General features: G+C 40.7%; 4 protein-coding genes and 1 non-coding gene across 7 annotated transcripts in view; 3 read left to right on the top strand and 2 right to left on the bottom strand.

Moving 5' to 3' along the window:
• The window catches only part of uspl1 (ubiquitin specific peptidase like 1), a 10,412-nt gene extending 5,853 nt beyond the window's left edge, over positions 1–4,559 (top strand). Inside the window, exons 9-10 of the mRNA XM_031872723.1 lie at positions 1,282–1,442; positions 2,377–4,559. Coding sequence (XP_031728583.1) covers positions 1,282–1,442; positions 2,377–4,193 — 1,978 coding nt within the window. The 3' untranslated portion in view covers positions 4,194–4,559. The remainder of the gene's footprint in view (positions 1–1,281; positions 1,443–2,376) is intronic.
• Positions 4,560–5,333: 774 nt separating this feature from the next.
• Positions 5,334–5,405, bottom strand: trnae-uuc (transfer RNA glutamic acid (anticodon UUC)). Its single transcript has one exon. It is a non-coding gene; the product is annotated as a tRNA-Glu (tRNA).
• A 12-nt stretch (positions 5,406–5,417) lies between these two features.
• Positions 5,418–9,560, top strand: alox5ap (arachidonate 5-lipoxygenase-activating protein). The gene is made up of 5 exons (XM_031872531.1): positions 5,418–6,942; positions 7,058–7,139; positions 8,649–8,719; positions 9,082–9,163; positions 9,249–9,560. The coding sequence occupies exons 1-5, from the start codon at positions 6,873–6,875 to the stop codon at positions 9,409–9,411; spliced, it is 468 nt and encodes a 155-aa protein (XP_031728391.1). The 5' UTR covers positions 5,418–6,872; the 3' UTR covers positions 9,412–9,560.
• Positions 9,495–11,225, bottom strand: medag (mesenteric estrogen dependent adipogenesis). Of its 2 annotated transcripts, XM_031872530.1 has the most exons (5): positions 10,977–11,225; positions 10,707–10,843; positions 10,338–10,453; positions 10,050–10,223; positions 9,495–9,946 (listed from the first exon to the last, which is right to left on the bottom strand). In XM_031872530.1, exons 1-5 carry the CDS (start codon positions 11,174–11,176, stop codon positions 9,932–9,934), a joined length of 642 nt encoding a protein of 213 aa, XP_031728390.1. In that variant the 5' UTR covers positions 11,177–11,225; the 3' UTR covers positions 9,495–9,931. The 2 variants fall into 2 exon arrangements, with proteins under 2 accessions (XP_031728390.1, XP_031728389.1); XM_031872529.1 differs by having other exon boundaries at positions 9,495–10,223.
• A 2,659-nt stretch (positions 11,226–13,884) lies between these two features.
• The window catches only part of b3glctb (beta 3-glucosyltransferase b), a 16,450-nt gene continuing 8,601 nt past the window's right edge, over positions 13,885–21,733 (top strand). For both annotated transcript variants that reach the window (XM_031872661.1, XM_031872662.1), the window contains exons 1-7: positions 13,885–14,070; positions 15,983–16,020; positions 16,132–16,171; positions 16,388–16,497; positions 21,072–21,148; positions 21,271–21,382; positions 21,550–21,686. In XM_031872661.1, the coding sequence (XP_031728521.1) occupies positions 14,010–14,070; positions 15,983–16,020; positions 16,132–16,171; positions 16,388–16,497; positions 21,072–21,148; positions 21,271–21,382; positions 21,550–21,686 (575 nt within the window). In that variant the 5' untranslated portion in view covers positions 13,885–14,009. The remainder of the gene's footprint in view (positions 14,071–15,982; positions 16,021–16,131; positions 16,172–16,387; positions 16,498–21,071; positions 21,149–21,270; positions 21,383–21,549; positions 21,687–21,733) is intronic.

Here is a 21,733-nt window from a genome sequence, read left to right as displayed (position 1 = left end):
GTGTGTGTGTGTGTGTGTGTGTGTGTGTGTGTGTGTGTGTGTGTGTGAGAAGAAACAATTGGAAATTAAGACCTCTGTATTAGTGTGGTGATTTTTATTTTGACTTTGCTTGAATTGCAAAGTAATTACATCCACTCTTAGGAAATGATTGAACAGTAGGTGCTGGAGCACAGGGGGTATGTTTGATTACGATTACTAGGGTTGCACTGATCCGATGTTATTGGCCGATACCGAGCGCCAGTCTAATACCAGTGTTTGATTAATAAGCTGTATGCCTCAAAAGGTACAAAGACACAAACGTTTCCCTGGCCTGACTTTCATGGAGCAGGTAAAGAAAGTTGTGCTGTCCTGCTTCCCTCAGAAATGTGTCAAAAATCAAGTCATTTCCATCTCATGCTGATTTTGATTCATGCTTTTATTTTCATCTCATTCAGACTATTGCAACTCTCTCTCTACCTGCCTCAGTCAAAAATCAATCTCACATCTCCAGCGTGTTCAAAATGCTGCAGCTAGAATTCAAACTGGCACTAGAGACCACGTTAGAGACCGCACTAGAGACCACGTTAGAGACCGCACTAGAGACCACGTTAGAGACCACGTTAGAGACCACGTTAGAGACCACAGTCTTAGCATATCTGCACTGGCTACCAGTAGGATTCAGAATTAATTTTAAGATTTTACTGATTGTTTCTAAAGCACAGAGAGACCTAGCCCCTGGCTATATTGCTGATCTTTTGACTCTTTATGAGCCAGAACGCAGCCTTGAGTCCTCAGGCCAGACTCGAGATTAAAGGCGACGGTGCTTTCTCCACGAGAGTGCAACCAAATACACTTTCATAAACCGGCTTTTATGCAAATCACTTCCTGGTTATGCAAACCACTACTGCTTTTCGGTTTCATGGTGAAAAAATGAATAAGCTGTACACGCAAAGTCAGATGTATGGTTGTAAAATTACAAACATTTATTCCAGCACAAATCTGCAGATTATAAAAGTATGTCTCTACGGGAGACGGACAGAAACGGTGTGCTTTCACAGCTACACCAAACATTAAGTTATTAACTTTAATTGTATGCTGTCGGGTGTTGAGCCAAAGCCTGCTGTGTAATTTAGAGCCTGTAACTGATTGACAGGGTGAATGAAATGACTCATTATTACTCCACACTTGATCTTAATCTTAAGCGTAACCATCGCATATCCAAGATATCAACTGGAGAAAGTCCTTCTTCGGCCTTAACGCTTCCATCCGTTTCACCAGACTTTTGCTTTGTGTTTTGTTCAGTGTGCCTCCGGTGTTTGCGCTGCACTTTGTGGAGGGGATGCCCTACAGCGATGTTGGAAGATACGACTTCACCTTCAAGGAGAAACGCTACTCCGTCACCACCGTCATACAGTACAACCATCAACTTAAGCACTTTGTCGCCTGGACTTGTCACTCTGACGGTAGGTTTCCTGTTGTAGTTTTGTTGTATGTTTCCACTGATATGACACGTAAACAATATATTTACCATTGAAATGTAGGGACGTCCATGATTAGAGAGCAATTAATACAATATGTAGTGGTTGTATCTATTCAGGACCATATTTAGCTCTAAAATAATGCCGGTTATCACAGTAGTTTTACATGGATAACAGAACTGAATCAGAACGGCATGTTTCTCTGTATTCATCTTAAACACTTAAGCTTAGTTTATACTCGCTATTTGCATGTCTAGGGATTATTCAAAGAAGGCCAATTCCCTTTTAGATGCTTCAGAAACAGGTGGTCTTAAAAGTCTTCATCGTCAATGAATATGAGATGTGAGTTTACAGGTAATTATAATCCCTCCTCGGCATTGTGGAGGTTTGTTTTTTGGTGTTTTTTTTTGCCAGTGACACTACAGTCTATGGGCATATCTATGGGTTACACTCATTCGTTTTGATTCTTCACAGTTCATTTTGTTTGTACGCCCTCTTGCGTTTCGGAGAATAATGCAGCGCATCGAGTATAAACGCGTCCGTTCATACTCGAGTCTCGCGTTACGGTGTAAACAAAGCTTGAAGCTTCAGGTTGAGTGACACGACGGTTGATATTTTTTCTCCTCTACATTGTAGTTTGCGAACAGTACATTCTGCTGGACAATTCATGCAATGTTAATGTGCAGAAGACTCCAGACATTTAGGGCTTGTTTCATTGTCCTTTATAGATCAAGCGCTCTGGGGCTTGTCAGCCAAGTTTTTTTTACCAATATTATGATTATTCTTTCAGTATTTTATCAATTCTCTTTTTAGTCTAAATTCTGTTCTGCAATCTTTATGATCTTTCCTGGTCTCAGCGAGGCCTTTTCTGACTGGTTTTAGTTCTAACCGTGTGTGTTGTCGTACCGGTTCCTTACAGGATCATGGCTGGAATACGACGACTTGAAACATCCGGAGTGTAAGACCCACCAAAAGCTCCCGGTCCCCGCTCAGGAGATGCATGTCGTCTTCTGGGAGGTGGAGGAGGATAAAGAGCCTCGCGTCTGTTCTCCCTCCAGCACATTTGCTGAATGTCCCCCGTCTAAAATGGAGATGAACCCCAGTCAAGGTGACAAAGACTTAACAGCAGAGGAGCTGTTGGCTTGCTCTCCCGATCAGTCTCTTCTGGCGTCTCACAACGACACCGACATCGTCTGTGCGCTCTCTGCATCTGAAGACTGCAGCAACATCATGGACACGACCGTCGCGGCCGACGTCGATACGTCGATAGGTTCCACAACGCTGCTCGACACCTTCGAGGGCCTTTCCCACAATGACATCATCACACTCACACTGGTAGAGTTAAAAGTGGATTCAGAAATGCAGCCTTTAAATGACGAGGAAGAAACTGAGGGTTTGAGTGTTCCCACCAGGAAGGAGATAGTTGACTCCACACCGGATAGCTCCTGCGCTGCAGTGGGCAGTGGAATGTCCCACGGCCCTGATGTTGAGCTCACCAATGCTACGTCGTCTGATTCTGCGGATGGCTCGTCCAATGATCCTACATTTGTGCCTCCTTGTAGGAGAGGACGAAGTAGAGGCGTCGGCAGATCCAAAACAGTTGGCAGACAAATGGTTAAAAAGGCAGCGGCGGCACCAAAAGCAGCACCGCCTATTTCTCCACCTGCATCTTCGGAAGCCTTTAAAGGAATCGGTAGCAAATCAGAGACCGCTGCTGCTCAGGGTGACACGCCACCTGTTGAAAACGCACAGCAAGCGTCCCCTGAGTCCTCTACAGATGCCTCAGCCCTGTCCACCGGTCAGAAAGGTCCACCAAAGCCGCCTCAGGATGCCCGCTGGTCCTTCCTGCTTAGCAAACACCCACTAAACCAAGTTCACAGGGCGATTGCTAAATGTGCCCCCATCCAGATGCCCACCTCAGTCACACGAGTCAAGCCCACTCCTCTCACTCAGTCCACGCCCAACCCTGTGAGAAGACTGCAGACCCCTGGAGGATTCTTCCCTAAACTACAGCTCCGGACAGAAGATAGTGATTGTCTCCCGCTGAAAGCTGCGGAGATGTACGGGGGATTCGGTGCAAAGAGCGCAAACACACGAAGTCCGCTCCCACTTCCTGCTGTCCTCACTGGCAAGTCAAAGCTGGTTCAGCCCATAACATCTAACCAGCAGAAATCCCTGAAGAACACGACAGTGGCGTCTGGTACGTCACCTCCTTTGCCTGGAGCGACGCGGCTTCCTGAAATATCCCACTCAAAGAAACCGAGCGGTCCGTCCTCGAAGCTTCCGCCGGGTCTCAGCGACACAGAAGCCCTCAGGTACAAGCTCATAAAGAAACTGAAGGCGAAGAAGAAGAAGCTCGCTAAGCTGAATGAGATGCTGGGTCACCAGGGGGGCGCCGGCCTCCGACCCGACAGCACCGGCCTGGGCTCCCCGAACGCGGTCACCTCCAGCACTTACGACGGCTCCATCTGCGACGACTTCCTCTCGAACCTGCTCTCGCCGGCGACGACCGCGAGCAACCTTTCACCAGACAGCACCGGCTTCCTCGAGATGCTCGCCAACGGGCCGGATGGAGCCGACCAGGCGGACTGCGGGGTCAACGCTGCCGGCGCAGTTTCCCAGACGAGCGCACCCAACGCCGAAAACTTCCTGGATGAGTTTCTCTCACAGGCTGTGGCTCAGAGACCGACTGACATGGAGACGGAGGCACTCAATGCACTTGAGCTTTTCATTTGAGCTATGGGGGAGTTGTCTGCTAGCTCCAAGCACAGATATCCGCAACCATTGCTTGGTATCTTGAGGAGAATTTTGCAAAATGCACTGTTCCATATAAAGATGCAATTTAGAAGTTTATAGTGACATCTCTCTGTATTTATGTTGCTATTCATTTTTATGGGTTAATGAAGTTCAAATGCATGTTCAGTGGTGGAGTTTGTTGAACCATAGATGACATTTGTTTACCTTAGTATGCTCAGGCATGTTGTAAATATTGTATGTTTCTGGGATGTATGAAGCAATCATGTTTGTTTGCTTTATTTTGTTATTTTGACCACTTGAAAATGTTCATGAAACGTGATTTAATAAATACTTTAGATGACTCGAGTGTTTGTTTTATGAAAAGTCATTATTATGAAATTAAGGAAAGTGTTTTTGTTTCAGCCTCCTCGTAGAGGAATAAATCATTTATATTTGTTGTGTAAATACTGAAGTGAAGTCTTTCAAGTACCTAGTTATTTGTGAGCCACAGTTTTGCACACATTACAAACTCAGATTTTTCAAAGTTAAAGTACCGATGAGACTAGCTAAGAGCTAAACTGTCTCTGATTATGACATGTATTGCAACTGAAAGATGAACAGGCTGAAAGTCAGCTTAATTTAGGGTGCATTCAATCAGACATCAAACAATCTTTACCTCATCAGTCATACCATGTGAAACATAATCTTTTAAAACATAGTTGAACATTTCAGACAGTTGATTGCAGACTCTTGGATTCAAAGAAAAAACATCTGTATGGTAAAAATGGAAGTTTGATAGGCAGTACAACTCGGTATAGAAGTAAACAAACATGTAAATAGGTGTCCTGTAATTGGACAACTTGCATTTTATCTTAATTATCTTTGCAGATTACCAAAAATGTACATAGTCACATACAATGCATTTCAAATAGTCTTAACCCAGTAGTTGTAATTGTTTGACCTAAACTATACCCAAACGTTAATAGATCAGCTAACCTGTCCTCAAGAGGAATTAACGAGCCACCCAGCGGCTCCTGTATGAAAGTTGGTGGTATGACAACTCATTATTTTTAAATACATTTAAACAGGCTTCACCACGCCCATTAACAGGTTTTAATTTTAAAATAGCTAAAACAACTGTTCCCATACCGGGAGTCGAACCCGGGCCGCCTGGGTGAAAACCAGGAATCCTAACCGCTAGACCATATGGGACACATTCCTGCTGATCGACGATTTGTGTTTTCACAAGACTCCTATACTGTTTACATTCTGTACTGTTGGGTTTCTTCTCAGATAATAATATTAGCATTGTTGCTGACATTAGTTTGCTTAAATATTGTACCAACACTGCTTTGTTTAAACCAGCTCCACAGTTAGCCAATATAGCACATCTCCTCATCTGTATTTAGAAATAGAAGACTTTTATCGTATTTAATTATGATTATTTAACACCTTGATCTAATAAAAAGCTAACGTAATAAATGAATGAGACATATATTGCATATTGCATTTCGATAAAATTCGATGTTTCGAAAACATAATTCTATTTTGAGAAATATTTTTTTTTACTTTTTGCTTTTCCCTTTATTTATGACTTATTTATGATTTTATTAATTATTGTATTTATAAAACGTATTAATTTAATAGCTGATTGTATCTGAACATTGTAACACTTGTGGGAGGTGGTAATGGCTTTAATGGGATTCATTCCATCAATAGAAAAATATCATTTCGTACAGCTTTGTTTACAACATTGAAATTGTGGAGAGATTACAGTAAAACTACACCATCACCGGGGTAAAGCCGCTGCATTACCGCTCAAAAGCACATGCAGGTGCTGTTCGACTGTTGGTAGGCCAAGTCATTGAGACAGCTTGTACAATGCTGTAATTTACTGTAGTTATACACTAAAAAACTTTTTCACAGCAGAGGGCAACATTTATTGAGTCCTTTACTTGATTATTGCATTTTCAATAGATTATACATATTCTCCACTATATTTCAGTAAAATATAAATGTTCACCATTACATTTATTTGATACTAGAGCCTTCATACAGCCTACTAGATTCTTTGAAATCAAGAATTCAGATACAAAATATATGACTAATTTATAGAATATCCTACACACCCTACACACTTTAATTACATTATGCTGCTCATTTCTCCCAGTGAAGTTATGTCTTTTTTACCTGTAATGGAATAATTTGACAGAGTGGTATTACTGCTTTTAAGTAAAAGATCTGTCCTTCTTCCACCACTGATGAAAACATTTTGACTTGCCATGAAAGGCAGAGTAAAGGTGTACTTAATAACATTAAAAGATTCCCAATGCATTGGTCTTCATAAAGGCCCCTAAAAGAGCCTCAAAGAACATAAATACACACAGTCACTGCAATGCAAATTTATATGAGTGCATCTGTGTGTAATCTCTCACAAAAACACAGAGGAAGTAGCAGGCTTGTTTGCACCCCTCTGTATTAAGCCAGAGCATCATTTAAATAAAGAGGAAGCCACAAACGAGTGTGTATGTGGGATGGAGGTAGGACGGGGGGAGTCCACGATGTCAGAGACAGATCAGCTTTATGTTTATCAGTTCACGTTCTGTAAGCTGACTGCAAAGACGTGAAAGAGAAGCTCAGCCTCTCAATCCGCCTGCTCCTACATCTGGACCGGTCATCATGTACAGCATCGTGGTGGAACACATCTACCTCCTGGTCATCGTCACCCTCATCAGCGTACTTCAGAATGGTGAGGAAAAAGCAAGAAGCATCAAACGTAGTTTTTCAAACTCTAAAGTAGTCAAAGGTGTTCAGCATTCAGCAAAGGGATGTCGTGTTGACGTTAATAATCTGTGTGTTTTAAGCATTCTTTGCCCTGAAGGTGGAGAAGGAGGGCAACTGTCAAAATATCCCCACATCTGCTTTTGAACGAGTTTGTTGTGCCAAGTAAGTACTCTTTCATACTCTTCTGTTCATCTAATGAAACATATCCCATATCTTTTGTGTTTTCTACGATAACAGTCATGAACTTTCTACCTGGTTTTACATTCCACCAAATAGAACTTCCATTGACAGGCAGCCCTCATTTGCCTGAACACTCCCATATAGGGGAAAAAGAAAACTGGCACAGAGCTCATTTGAATGCTTGCTGGAAATGGAAAACATATATCCTTCCAGCCTCTCAGTTAGGGGACTCATCGTCATGCTGTGTTAAAGTTAAAGTTGTGTTAGAGGGAATACTGCTCATACATTTACCACCTGGGGTTTGACATTTCAAACTGATGTCAAGCTCTGTTTCAAAATTTCAATCCAGGGATCATGTCCAACATAAATGCGAGCTTGTTTCTCAAGAAATGTGATGCTTAGGCTTGTTGCAAAAGCACTAAACGTTTGCCAACTCAAGAGTAACTTTACCTGACTACTTAGATTCCTCATTTCAACAATCAAACAATCAATTACTCAACTAACTGATGTGTTTTCATTAATTGATTTTCCAAAAATGTGGTTCAGTTTCAGGATTTGCTGCTTTTCACATGTTTTCTATCACTGTCAATTAAATATGATTGTGTTTTTAACCGTCGATTGGAGAATATGAATACTTGGACTTTGAGAAATTGTGGATATTTCTGACATTTTATAGGCCACTCGGTTAATCAATTAATCAGAAAAATTGTCAACAAAGTAATCTATAATGAAAATATTAATAAATTGCAGTACTGCAGATGATAATGCTTCATGCTGCATCAATTAAACGTGGTTTGACAACAAGGCTAAAGCTTGAAAGTCAAACCTAATATTTGTGACACAACATCTCAGTTATTGGTCCAGTCGCTCTATTAGTCCACGAGCAACAGTGCACTTCCTGTTTGTAAATAGGAAACACCTGAGCAACATCCTGTCTTGTATAGTAATGTGGGGATTTCAAACTTTAGCCTCTAAAATGTGATACAAATGTTTGGTCTAAACGGTATAAAGAGGTAAAAAAAAATCCAGTATTTCACATGAAAAGAAAAGTCAGAAATTATTAACAAATCAGCTTGTGGCCCCTCAGTTTGGTCTTGGAACTGTTCCGAGGTACGATGTCCTTTTGGATAACTCTCGTGACGTGTGAGATTGGAGAAGGTTTGAGGCTCTGACATTGCACGGCCCTGTGCAACACATCGTACCGATTATTGCAACGTCTTGCAACAGCCAGGAGGAGCCGACTGAGAGTGGGCTCAATTTTTCCTGGCTTCCCGTTTCAAACTCCGCTCCTCCAACGCTCCGACAGACTCACTGGGTTTTCTTGCTCATGCACTGTTTTTACAGCCACTTGTGCTCTACAGTTTTCAAAACATTTCCCAGCAGCCAAGGGGCTTGGTATCAATCTCCACGCTGCCTGTAACAGTTTGCAGATTGCTTCATAGTGACTTCCTAAAAATGCTAATTACAACCTCTTGCTTATGCACCTTCCAGCCGTAACTGCATGGATGCGTATCCCACTTTCCTGGCAGTGATGTGGTGTGCCGGTCTGTGTCTCAATCAAGGTAATCATTAATCCGTTACTGTGACACACTTTTGCCCTTTGAACAGAATACACACAAGAGATAAGTGCTCGTATTACAATGGAAGTGCAATATGTTAGATATATAAAGTCTTCCATTTTTGCATGAAAGAAAATAATGCAAAAGAAAGGGAAAGGATGTCGATTTGATGCGTAAATATTATAAAATTGTATAACCAACAAACTAAGAAAAAAACATACGTGTGCAGATACATGTAAATGTACTTCAGCATTCCAGTAAAATAATACATCAATCAAACTAATTAAATAACATAAAAACACAAAACAAAGGTTATACGGGATTCAGTTTTTTTTAATTTTTTTTTGTTTGTCATCTATTTGAAGCTCCCGCTGCCTTCGCTGGGATCATCTATCTTGTTGTCAGGCAGAAGTACTTTGTTGGATACATGGGACAAACCTCTCAGAGGTAAATGAACACAAGTAATATGTTGTGTGTGTGCGCGTGTGTTTAGAGTCACGGTCTAACTATATTGTTTCACATTTCTTCGTAGCACCCCAGGCTACATGTTTGGAAAACGCGTCCTCTTCTTCCTGTTGATGATGTGCATCGTGGGCATCTTCAACTACCTGCTGGTGCACTACTACGGCAGCGACTATAAGGAATACGTGGAAATCATCACCAGCGCCGCATCTGCTCTTCTCCTCATCCCTTAGTGCAGTGTGTGTGTTTCATGATGGCAACAACACATTTATCTTTTATCTGATGACCACTGAATTAAAACACTGGTTTTCTGTTGTTGTTTTGTAAAAGAGCATTTATTGTGTTTGATAAAAAATTAAAACTTCTCATAAAGAAATGCTGATCCTTTGGTACGAAAGTCTACAATCCTTTCATTCTGTAGTAGCACAGATTTGGACCCCTCACACAACAGTGAAGTGTGGTTAATTTACTAGCAAAAACACCTTTAAAAAAAATGTATTTAGACACAAAAGTTGCATAAATAATCTTCACGGCATATAGAATGTCTTTGTCAGTCCTTCTCAGTCGTGTCCACCCACTGAACAGAAGAAGAATCTGGACCCAACAGCGATTATAGTTACTGCAATCCCAAGAGGTAGGCCGGTCCTTCACCAGGTTACAAACAATCTGTTGCTTGAGGAAGCAGACCCAGACTCCATCAAAAAAGTGAGCGGATAAAATCCATTTTTTTCTTGCTCTCCATCCACTGCCGGCTCACGTCAGTCTCAACTTTAATGGCGACAGATATGAGCAGGAAGTTAGACAAGTGGACGAATACAGAAAATGTTTAGGTTACTATCGACATAAAAGAAGAAGAATAAGAGATACTTACATTGAATTTTCTTCTGCTGAACCCAAACCAGTGTGGGAAGTCAAAGAGGGCATCAGAATAGTATTTGAGGGTGAAGGAGGCGTCTCTCCACACAGGTTGGACTTTCATCCGTTTGTCAGTTATGATGTGGATGTTTTTCGCTGCCCATCTCTCCAGTGGTTCATTCAAGTCAATCTGATACAAGGAAAAGTCACTTTCAATACCAAAATACAAAATGTAACTCGTGAAGAGAACTGAAAGTATGTATAAAACATAAATGTAAGCGAAAGACCATTAAGTCCTTCTTACATCCACACTGTAGCTTTCCCCCCACACTGAGGAGATGGTCCGGTCCAGGCCTCTCTCCATCTGCCACTTGATGATGGGATCGTTGCCGTCTATGGACACCACAAACTGCTTCAGCACTGAAACAGGGTGGAAGAGGAAAACATGAGCGAACACAGTGAGGAGAGACTGTATGTGAAGTGGCTGTTATTTCCTCTACTCCACCCACCGCAAACATCGCAAGTTGGGAAGCCATCATGAGTCATGCCACCTAACTGCATGACCCACTTAACAGCATAGAGCTGCAAAGCACAAACTAGGTTCAACTGTAATTCATTCAGTGTTAAGGTCTTATGGTACACTGGGAGGTATATAGGCTACAGTTTAAGTTACCTCTGGCTTCGTTGGCTGCCTTTTTGTCACTCAATGAACGGTTTCCTTCGCAGGCGGACATCAGCAGATAGATCCTCTTGGACAGAAGACTCTTTCTCATGCTGGTGTACTCCCATAGATTTTGCATTTTAACCTTCCTTTTTAAAAAACAAAACAAATCAGATGTGGGTTGTTTTTTGTGTGTGCGTGTATATGAGTACATGTGTAAGGCCGTGCATCATCCCATGCAGTCTTTTTTTTTTTTTTTTTTTTTCCCCAATTCTTCCTCACCTTCCCAGAGACTTCTGGAAAACTGTTTTCCCTCTGCAGGAGTCGAAGTCATCGACGAGCACCAGGCTGTTCTCCGGGTCGCTGTGGACTCGGCACCCCGAGCAGAGGACCTCCACGGAGAAACCGTCCGGAGGATTCCTCAGGAACTCTTCCACTTCTGTCACTCTCATCCCGCTGTGCGACGGTTTGCTTGTGGTCATGGTGTCACAACTCTTGTTTTCTCTCCTGTGCGTCCTCCTGCGGTGGCGGCTGCTGTTTATATCGCCTACCTCACGTGTCACGTCTGCAGCTTTAATAACCACTGTGAAGTTAGACATGCTGACACGAGAGCACTTCCGGTTAGTTTTGGCCAAAAATAATCGTTTACGTCATTTCACAAGCGCGAACCCCACCAATTAACGTTCTCTCTTGTCTCTTAAACGTGAAGATTATACTGCTTTTGTCTGCTACATGTCACAATAAATGTAGTGTAATTGAGATGAATAGTCCTGATGTTAGCAGTTAATCTTTTAGTCGATGAGAAGTTTATTTTAAATTTAGCAGTTTTGAGAACTTACAAAAAGTTTGTATTATTTTAGATTGTTGTAAGAAGAATATCTTTATGATTTTATAGTATAGGTCATACATTGATGAGGACATCAATTTGGCATTTTTCACTATTTTCTGACATTTAATGGAACAAACAATTAATGAATTAAGTGAAAAAATAATAGTCTACATAAAGCAATGTCAGTCAAATAAATGTTGCTAAATTCAAATGAAATGATGCTGTCCCGATGTTACAGATGTTGTACTTGATAGGGTGTTTGAATAAAAAAGAGATATAAATATATTAGTAATGTCTCAGATATCTAATGCTTCCTAATAATGTTGGTCTTTTCTTAAAAGTAACTTTATTTTGAAGGAAAATATATTAACTTCTTTCTTTAGTATGCATCGCATGACGTGTAGTATATGACACAGGTCTCAAGGATACTTCTGAGGACTTAATCAATTTATCAAGGCTCATTTCATGACTGGTTGGCTCTAGTCTACATATATAGGCCTGCAAGCGGGCTACATAATGCATAGGCATAAGTAAGTGAGCAGATAATGTAAATGATAATAAATAAATAAAAAAGATATCCATATATAAATGAGAAAGCCAAGTTGAAAAATATTGTTCCAATTTATGGACATTTTTAATGACAATGACACTGGAATGCACAACGTTAGCCACTTGACATGGAAACAACAGCCGATGGACGCAGTTTAAAACATGAGTGAAGCTTTGTGTCGCAATGACAACATCATTTGCAGTTCTTATCCATAAGCAATGTTTGCTCAGACCTTTTAGAGGAACATGTGTATTAACAATACCTTTGTTCAGCAATCTCACACAGGGAGAGACGAAAAAAATCCATAACTCACTTATGGCTCTGTTTTATTGCTGCCTATAACTGTTTGACAAGGTGATAGTACCCATTTGTGTGAATGTGAATAATAGCAGCCTCTCCTTCTGCACATTCAGTATTTACACCTTCCTCATTCCTTATTCCTATAGAACAAAGCTCTGCCTTTTGGATTTCTAAAGGTCTGTTGACAAAAATATGAACACTCACTGCTGCGGGTTCACATCAAAACCAGCTTGTTTAACTTTAGTGGCCATGTTTAGACTCAGTGGTCAGGGGAACTTTGACTCATTTGTTCTCAATGTCTCCACAAGTCTGCACGTGAACATAAATCATCATTTCAGCCTCATTTCTGGGAAGCTCTTCCTCATATGACATTTTAAACAATGCCTGCCCTTTAAACCCTTTAACCCTTTAAACAATATAATTTTCCAGAAAAACGCAAGCTTAGTAAAGCTCATAAAGTCCAGCTTATCTTTATTTGTTTATCACCTTTTTTCTTCTTCTTAGTTATCTTCTCCTCAGACAGACAGTAAGAGCTTTGTGGCACAACTTATACCTCTGCCATGATAATGAACATTTTTCTTTTGTTTGCGTGAGTAAAATACAGATATTTTGAAAAATACATATTACAAAGTTAAGTGTTTGATTACCAGCATCAATCAGTCATGTTTAGACTAAGTTATTGTTCTCATCACTTAATCAACACAGAAATAACTTTTTTTCGTCTGTCCACGGTTTACTAAGAACCTCACAAATTTAAAAACATTTTTCTAATTTACTTCTGAAATGATAAAAAACTTGAAGATATGATGAATGTATTTGTACAAATCGTAAACACAAATGGCACTGGAGGGAAGATTAGTTTTAGTTGTGGAAGATGTTATATAGTTGATATGGGGTTCATAATGATATCTCATATAACTAGATTTTTAAAATTTAAAATTTTTTTAAATCTGTGGGGATTCTTTACGAAAGTAAAAATGGTGTACAGCGGCATAAAAGGAGTCATTACATGTATATGACCTTCATTTAAAATGTTATTTGACATAGATTTACATTTTTATTATCTACACAATGTAGGCCTACTTGTAATAAGAAATATATATGTGTGTGTAATATATATTTATCAGTTTTTATATATTATATATTTATCACAATTAAATAATTACCTTCTAGGTAAAAATAGGCTAAATGTCGAATACCTGCAGTGAGGTAATTGCTCTGTGTAATGTTATAACGGAAATAACAATGATTAAATCCAAGAATTTAAAATTGTACTTAAATTTGTGATGGTCCACAACTGAAGGTAAATAAAACTGTCCTACTTGATGCCAATTTACTGTGCATAAAAATGAAGAAAAAGTGTCTGTTAGTATAACTTACATTATATGTTTCATTGAATCAGAATAGCCAGGACAGAATATTACCTTAGTGTACTGTAGCACAATAAACTACAGTTCTGTATGTCAAGGTAGTAACCTAGTATAATAGTGACCACTAGAGGTCACTATAGCTCTGCACTAACACGCTTTGCAGTCAGACACAGAGTTCTGCTACTATGGGAATGTAGCTAACCATTTCCTCCAGTTAGCCATGAAAAGACGGTGATTTCAAACGTAAAACAGCAGCCAAGGGAACCATGTCCCATCATAATGTGGTGAACGGATGCAAACTGGTCGCTGTGCTTCTTCTTTGGCTTGGTAAGTGGGGTCCATGCCCTACTGAGACAGATACTGTTAGCTAAACCGTTAGCACTAAACAGGATACACTGCGTAAGGCAGGCTGTAAAATACCGGAAGTGGTTCGATTTGGCCTTCACAGTAAGGTTTGTTTATAATTTAACAAGACACTGAGCGCATTTCAGTTTGAAAAAAATGTATCAATAGATGTATTTATACGCAAATTACCACGCGAGTTATTCGTCAGTGACAGCGTAGTCCTTGGTTTGCCACAAAATATTGAGTATTTTGTTTTATTTTGAAAATCTAAACAGACGGGGATTTAATAGTGGATAACTTGACACACCACAAACGCAGGTGACGTAATAAGGGGGTAAACAAGAGGCTGTTTAAAGGGACAATGTGTAAGATTTAGTATAATTTAGAATAAGTGTCACCTTGTCTTTGAAATCAATTGTGAATAAAACTTGCAGGTCATTTACATCAATATAATTGTTTGCCATTAATATCAGCCAGCAATCATGTAAAAATGAGAAGCCCTGTGCACCCATTAATTAGGACTCTGCTCAGATTTATGATGGGCGTTTAATATGTCACCAAAACTCTTGATTTACATTACTGGTGAGTGATTAAGGTGCAAGTTGTCCTGAGCTAACAGGAGCAACACATCTAATGGGAGGTTGAGGGAAATGTCAATCAAACACAGTCTGTACAGGCCAACAGAGTCCTGAGAAGAGGTCTAATCAAAGTAAGTGAAAACACCTGTGGGGGTGTGACATGGGCGTAAACGTGTAACCTGTTTCAGACCTGGATTTATAATAAAATGTTTTAACAAACGCATATATCATTAGTATTGTCATAGACCTTCATGTTATCACTATAGACCCCTTTCACCTTTTATATGACATGTGACAGCTGCATGTTATACACTTTTACGGCTTTAATGGGGCTCTCAATCATTCATGTTATTAATTACACTTGTGTTGTTCCTGCCATAACTGTGAAAGAGGCCTTTTGGCTGATATTGGGGTACATATATTAACAATGTGAATATATACTAAAACCAGATATGTATCACAACGGTAGGTATCCTGAATGAAATTTAATTTTCAATGTTGTTTATTTATTTTTTCCTCCTATAGCATTACAGCTCTATACCCATACATAAGCACTTGTTGGTTTGTTTTCCCCCTTGGTGGTACACATACAGTGCTTTCTATATAGATAGAGAACACATAAAATCAGCCAGATTAATTAAAATCACCTGTGTGAGTGACAGTGACAGTTCAGCCTCTTTCTCACCTCAGTTTGACAACTTTCAGAAGCAGTTTTGGTGGTTTCATCAGGAGAAATTCAACATCTCCAGACCAATCTTCATTGTTTTCCAGTTTGAAAACTAAGCGAGCGATGCCTGTTTTTTCCAGCCTAGGTATGAAAAGTGTTCGTTTAGATGTCAGGAGGATTTCATCATTTACAGCTACATCAAGCCTGTCTCAGATACATTTCTAATGGACTTTAAAGAACGGCACAATTGCACCTCCCTGCCATATGTCTACCCTTGGCATAGATGGACATGCTTATACATCATCATTATACTTGTCGACTCTCATGAGTAGGACATGTTTACCACCACAAATCCTACATACCGAGTAGCAACTTTAGCTGTGGTTTCAAAGTCTCGGTTTTATCTCGTTGATGGTGATAAGAGGTGTTGGTGCAGAAATAACTCTACTACTGCGTTTAATCTGCTACTGGTGGGGCTATACCATTGCATGTCATGCTCTGACAGATGTGTCAAGATGTTAAAAGTTGGCATAGTGGTAACCCGATATTGATCCATTGGTCGTCAAATTGACTAAAAGATGAATTGGCTATTCATGTCAGCATAACAAATGAATGCATTTTGATGATGTAATGTTGCGTCCTTCTCAAGGTGCCTCTGCAGAAGACAAACCTACAGGTCGTGCTCATGTAAGTGCACCCCCCCCCCCCCCTCAGATTCTTGCTGTGATATTCTGCTTCATCACGTGAGCTCAGCAGTGTGCGTCAGACTTAACGAGAATCCCTCTTGACTCCCCGCAGGCCTCAGAGCCCCAGGAGCTCACACCACACAGCTCTATTGGTGAGTGAGGGATTTAACTGCAGACGGTCTGTTCAGGAAAGCAAATCAATTATTTGTTGCATATTGGAAAAAAAAAAAGTCATCACTGTGAGTTTTACCTGTCAAGAAAACAAATAAGTGTATTTCACAAATTCCCTGTTTTTTTGCATCATCATGTCTCTTCGAATTTCCTAATTTTGTCATCGCTCTAGCTTTTCTGTGCATGTTTTTCCTCAGGATTGTCGGACGTGGTGTTGGTGATCCAGAGTCAGAGGAACTCCTTCCACGCCCGCCGAGGTGGTCAGAGGAAGGTGGAGATTCTTCAGCAGGCAGCTGAGCTGGGACAGGTAACATCTGGCAGGCACTGGATGAGTTGCTGGGTTTAGATCTTGGCTCTGGGTCCTGTTTCAGAAAGCAGGTTTAACAAACTCTGAACCTGAAGCCTGAACTCTGAGTTGACTAACCTTGAGATGGGAAAATCAGAGTTTTCAGGTTCCAGAACATCTAATCAGAGTTTGTTCACTCCGAGATAGCTTGTGGGCGGTGAATGTTCAAACGATTCACCACTGGAACAGGTTAATAACAGGCAGAACCTCCATTTAATCCAGTAGATGTTACGATATTAATGCTTGTATATACGGACTGTGCACGTTTCTTTGAAAATAAAGCCTGAGAGCAAGCGGGGAAAAGAGTCAATAAGATAACACAATACTGTTTTATTCAGTATCCATTAATTCATCAGTTACCAGACCGACATTTCCTAACTGGATGATGGATTATAAAGTGGTCTAAAAATCTAATCTGCATTTCATTTTGAATGGATTTGTTCATGTGGTGCCTTCAGATAATATAAATTATTTAGTAATATTAAAGCTTGAGGCAGATTTTCAAGCAGCAGCTCTGTTTTTGTTTGGGAGCACCATAAAGGGCTCAAAAAGGCGGTGCATATGTCTACTATATGCATGCAATGTGGCGTGCGTGCAATAACAGGATAATAATGCTGTGGATAGTTTAATCTTTAATGTGTAATCAGTGACTTTTGGAGTTTGACTTCGAGTTCCGCACTGCTGTGGTATTACAGTGGTACCGATAGGTGTCCTCCTTGCCACAGAGCTCCCTTACCTAAGCTGAGAGGAACTGAACTCTCTGCTCTCATGACATATGACAGCCTGCAGCAGATACCCAGAATTGTTGTTTTTATACAACATATGTAGTTAGTTTTTTTACATTCACAATGATTTGGTAATGATCATGTTTCATAGTCCCTCAACCTCTCTCTGAGTCTTTGTCGTCTTTGTTAAGTGAGGAGACCTCTGCGATCACACTGCAGCCAGTAGTAACAAATGTGGTGTGGCAGCTGGAAGAACTCACACGTGCCTTGTTTGTGAACACATCAGTGAGTCACCAGCGACAAAAGTGGGAACTGTGAATTAATTTGATATGCCTATGATTGCTTTGTTTGAAGCCAGTTGGTGGTTGGAGGTGTTTCCGCACCAATTCCTACCCGAGAGACAGAAAAGAAGAAAATGCAGTTATAGTGAGAACGCCGAGAAGCCTCAGTTTAGCTCGATGGTTATGAAATGCACACAAAACAAACTCCACGTTCATAGTTTGTTAAATGTTCTTCTGAAGAGCATTCATACACTATACTAAAAAACACATATGTATCCCCCCCCCCCCCCCTCACTTTTCTAAATCCTATTGTTTCCCCCCAGTTTGACAGCTTCCCTTTGACTTACTCACAGCCTCTTATTGTCATTTCTTCTCAGTCTCTGACTGGACCGGTGGGTTGTTCGTACATTGCCTTTTCCCTAAAGAAGTCTAATTTAATTAAGTAAACGATCTTCTGTTGGCCTAATGTTCAAGAAAACAATTGCTTTATTGTGGGGATCCTTGATTTGCAATTAGAGCAGCCGAGTTGCAGATTTGTCAGCTTCAAAAGTAGGTTCCAAGATTAGTAATGCTGTTTACGTCAAGTCACTACCCTACCCATCTTTGAGTTATGCAGTCATCCTCCACATTTGTTGCGTTGTGGTTTCAGAATGATGAAGGCAGCTGAAGAACAGTTAGACACAAAGTAGGATGGAGGCTCTGGATATTTTATTCCTTGCCAACGAGGACGTTTCCCAAATGAATCACAGATTTTAGGCATTCTGTAAAACAGTGCATATAGCTGCTGTGCATGGGGAAAAAAACTAACCTGGCGCGCTAGGTTTGGGCTGTTTTCAGTTACTAGTGTGCGCACACAGCAAGAGTTTTTTTTAATGAATAACAACGTTTTTGGATTTCGCCTCCTGCGCTCCAGCCAATACTCTCAGATTGTTTTCGTGGACCTGTGCAGCCTGAGAGGAAGTTGGAGACATTTCTCATGGAGGAAAAATGACTGCTCTGCAGGTTTTCTTGGTAAATTACATGTTTTTAGATTTCCATTCAGTATTCCCATCGGAAGATGCTGGAATAAACCACCAATGACTGATTAATCGGTAATGCACAGCGGCCTTTTAGAAGAGCTGTAATATGATCAATAATTAAACGTCAGATCAATATAACTGGCTGTGATTATAAGTATTATTAGAGCATTAACAATTCAAGAGAAGCATTATTGATGTAAAATTTAAAAATTCTCCTCGTAGCACTCATTCATAAATGATCATTCACTAAAACGGCTGTCTCACAACTGAATGAATGAATATTTTTGTGGGAATAGAGAGAGGTGTCAAATATAAGAATGAATATGAAATCAGACTTGCATGCTGTGAAAGCTGCTACTGCGAAGAGAGAAGTTTCATGATCAGCACGGTAAGATGTGTACAATCATCTCTGCGTGTGTGTGTGTGTGTGTGTGTGTTGTGTGTGTGTGTGTGTGTGTGTTGTCACAGTGAGGTAGTTAAGTGAAAGCTTTCTCTAGATGTGACGTTTATAACAGATTGACTTGATTGTCGTAAGCGGTTTTGAACGAGGGCAGGTTGTGCGTCACGCACGCTTTTGACTGACGTATAACCAAGTGTTTTTACTGGAGGCAGGGATTAAAGGTCAACTCTGACATGGTGGCAGCATGTTGTCTGACTGACATGTGGCTGTTTTCTACATCATCGATTTCGGTCGTGATGCCGCCAAAATATGAGCAGCAGTGTCTCAGTTTTAATGCTTTGTTTGCACAGATTCATATCCGCATCTTTTCCACATCCTCCATTTAATGGGAGAGATAAACAATTTTTTTTACAGCCTTGTCACACGGCCCTGTTGCTACTGGCCCTAAGTGCAGGCTTTTAATCCGAGACATCAGTGCCAATGCTGCACATTTTCAGCCTCATCATCCAACCTCCATCATAGAGCTGCTGCTCCGCTCAGCTCCTTTCACCCACATCTTACTACGACGCATACAGCAGATGGTTACTACCCCGTTTCACAGCCTCACAATCTGAAGTGGACCTGAGAAGAGGTGTGCTTGCATGTGAACTTTCAATGTGTGGATGTCTGATTGGACATGATGTAATGTACTGTTTTGTGATTATTATTACATGTGCTGTAAATGTAATTACACTACCAAAACTAGAATATCTCAACACCTGTTCGATGGACTGCCAAGGCATTTCGTATGTTCATTCATGTCCCCTCAGGTTGAATTGTAATCATTTTGGTGATACTTTTTAGTCTAGAGTAATCAAGTTTATTTGTTTATTATTTGTATTCTTACTATGGCTAGAGGATGACTATGAAAGATTCTTTCTTTTATCTTTTTCTAAAGTCTGAAATGTCACTTTTATCAGTTACACTTATTAGGTACAGCACAGCCTGCTTAGACTAATGTAGTCTAAACAAATCCTGCCTTTTATGAAGGTTATAATAATCAGTACTTGTTGAATCCGTTTTAGCAAGGTGTTGGTTGAGTCGTCCTTTTGAAGGTTGCCGTTTGTGGTATTTTTATTATTTTGTTCACCCCATTTATACCAAGGAGGATGGGCTAGATAAAAAAAACCTCTCTGATGATGCAGTGCAATGTGTAGATAAATTACATTACAGCCCTGTTGTATTGACGTAATGCTGCCGTTTCAGTCGCCTCAATTAGAACTCTGCGGTCTCGCTCTACTTACATTAATCCTTACAGCTGTTGTCTCTGTCAGCGCCTCGAAGAATAGCTGCGTGGACGAGATTTGTGAGTTCTTCCGTATGAGTCACTTAGAGAGGAGGAGGAGGTCATAAAACAGGAGCCTCTGAATCAACCCCTTCATTCAGCCTCTTTTTCAGCATGCCATTGTCAGAACTACAGCCAAAACTCTATGAACCTCCAAACAGCACGCACAGCAGGATGCGCATAATGTTGGTACTCAACATGTTGTTGATCAAGCCCTCATCAGTCCACGCCCACCAGGATGTCCAGGTGTATTTGGCAGATCATGTCAGTGGAGCATGTAATCATGTTTCCTCCAAGGAGGTGCTCAACATAGTGACTTCTTGTTTCATTTCGCAAGGAATAAGGAATTTTAGAACAAAGGAATAGTGATGAATACTTTTGGGAAACCTCCAGGAACACTGGAGCAAACCGTACTTACTATTTTTTGTACTTCTGTTCTTTTTTGTTTTGTGCACAACGTGCCAGTTGGACCTCATTGTTGTTTACTTAATTTTACTCTCATCTCCCATCGATCAGGAGCACACACACAAACACACACATTTACACACACACACACACACACACACACACACTAATTTTCAAATTCAATTGGAGTACTTCTGTTCACACAAGTACTTCTGTTCTTTTTTGTTTTGTGCACAATGTGCCAGTTGAACCTCATTGTTGTTTACTGAATTTTACTCTCATCTCCCATCAATCAGGTGCACACACACAAACACACACACACACACACACACACACACACCACAAACTCATTTTCAAATTAAATTTGTTTGTCTCATGCAGGGAGTTCCAGTTGTTCTTCTTCTCCATGAGCTGTCAGAGTTTGAAGGGGATTGGAGTATCCTCCCTTTGCTCCCTAAGTGAGTCTTATAGATATATGTGGAGATGACAAACAAATCAGATTTAATTGAATTTAGCTGCAATGACTCCTGTGGGGTGAAATAAATGCATAAAGTTAACGAGGTCGTGTGGATCTTTCCAGTCTCTCTGCTACTTATGGCCAATCAGCATCCTGGTTTTTCTTCATAGAGGAGGAAACCAGCGTCTCACTGCCTAATCTGCTGCAGGTCCTCCAAAGATATCAAGTCCAAGAGGTGAGATGCACCCCCCTTGACAGCCACTGACTATGTTTTATACTGCACTTTTTGCCAAATGAATGTCTTGATGATGATCTAGTTTCCTGCACTGATGCCTAGAAAATAACTGAGCCACTTTCTTTTTTTATATCACCCTGCCCTGTGCACCTTTTTGCAACTCCAAGGAATGGTTTTTGGGTAAGCTTCTCCATGACAACGAGCCTTCCATTATCCACCACTATGCGTTCTCTGAAGACCCCGGTTCCTTTAGTTACCCTGACCCTGCAGCAGGCTGGGCTCTCAGCACGCCTCTGCTCCAGAGGTGTGTGTGTGTGTGTGTGTGTGTGTGTGTGTGTGTGTGTGTGTGTG

The sequence above is a fragment of the Anarrhichthys ocellatus genome, unplaced genomic scaffold (genome assembly GCF_004355925.1).
Source record: "Anarrhichthys ocellatus isolate YVR2014 unplaced genomic scaffold, GSC_Weel_1.0 scaffold65, whole genome shotgun sequence".
NCBI classification, from domain to species: Eukaryota; Metazoa; Chordata; class Actinopteri; order Perciformes; family Anarhichadidae; genus Anarrhichthys; species Anarrhichthys ocellatus.
Note: the sequence above shows the minus strand (reverse complement) of the source record. Positions and strands in the feature narration are given on the sequence as shown.

What these genes read in the sequence shown, in the direction of transcription:
- medag (XM_031872529.1), bottom strand. Translation starts at nt 11,176, where the DNA reads ATGACCACAAGCAAACCGTCGCACAGCGGGATGAGAGTGACAGAAGTG. An exon ending in TTCCAGAAGTCTCTGGGAAG is followed by an intron (nt 10,844 to 10,976) that starts GTGAGGAAGAAT and finishes TTTTTTAAAAAG; the next exon opens with GAAGGTTAAAATGCAAAATC. An exon ending in GGCAGCCAACGAAGCCAGAG is followed by an intron (nt 10,454 to 10,706) that starts GTAACTTAAACT and finishes ACCCTGTTTCAG; the next exon opens with TGCTGAAGCAGTTTGTGGTG.
- alox5ap (XM_031872531.1), top strand. Translation starts at nt 6,873, where the DNA reads ATGTACAGCATCGTGGTGGAACACATCTACCTCCTGGTCATCGTCACC. An exon ending in GAACGAGTTTGTTGTGCCAA is followed by an intron (nt 7,140 to 8,648) that starts GTAAGTACTCTT and finishes TGCACCTTCCAG; the next exon opens with CCGTAACTGCATGGATGCGT. An exon ending in ATGGGACAAACCTCTCAGAG is followed by an intron (nt 9,164 to 9,248) that starts GTAAATGAACAC and finishes ATTTCTTCGTAG; the next exon opens with CACCCCAGGCTACATGTTTG.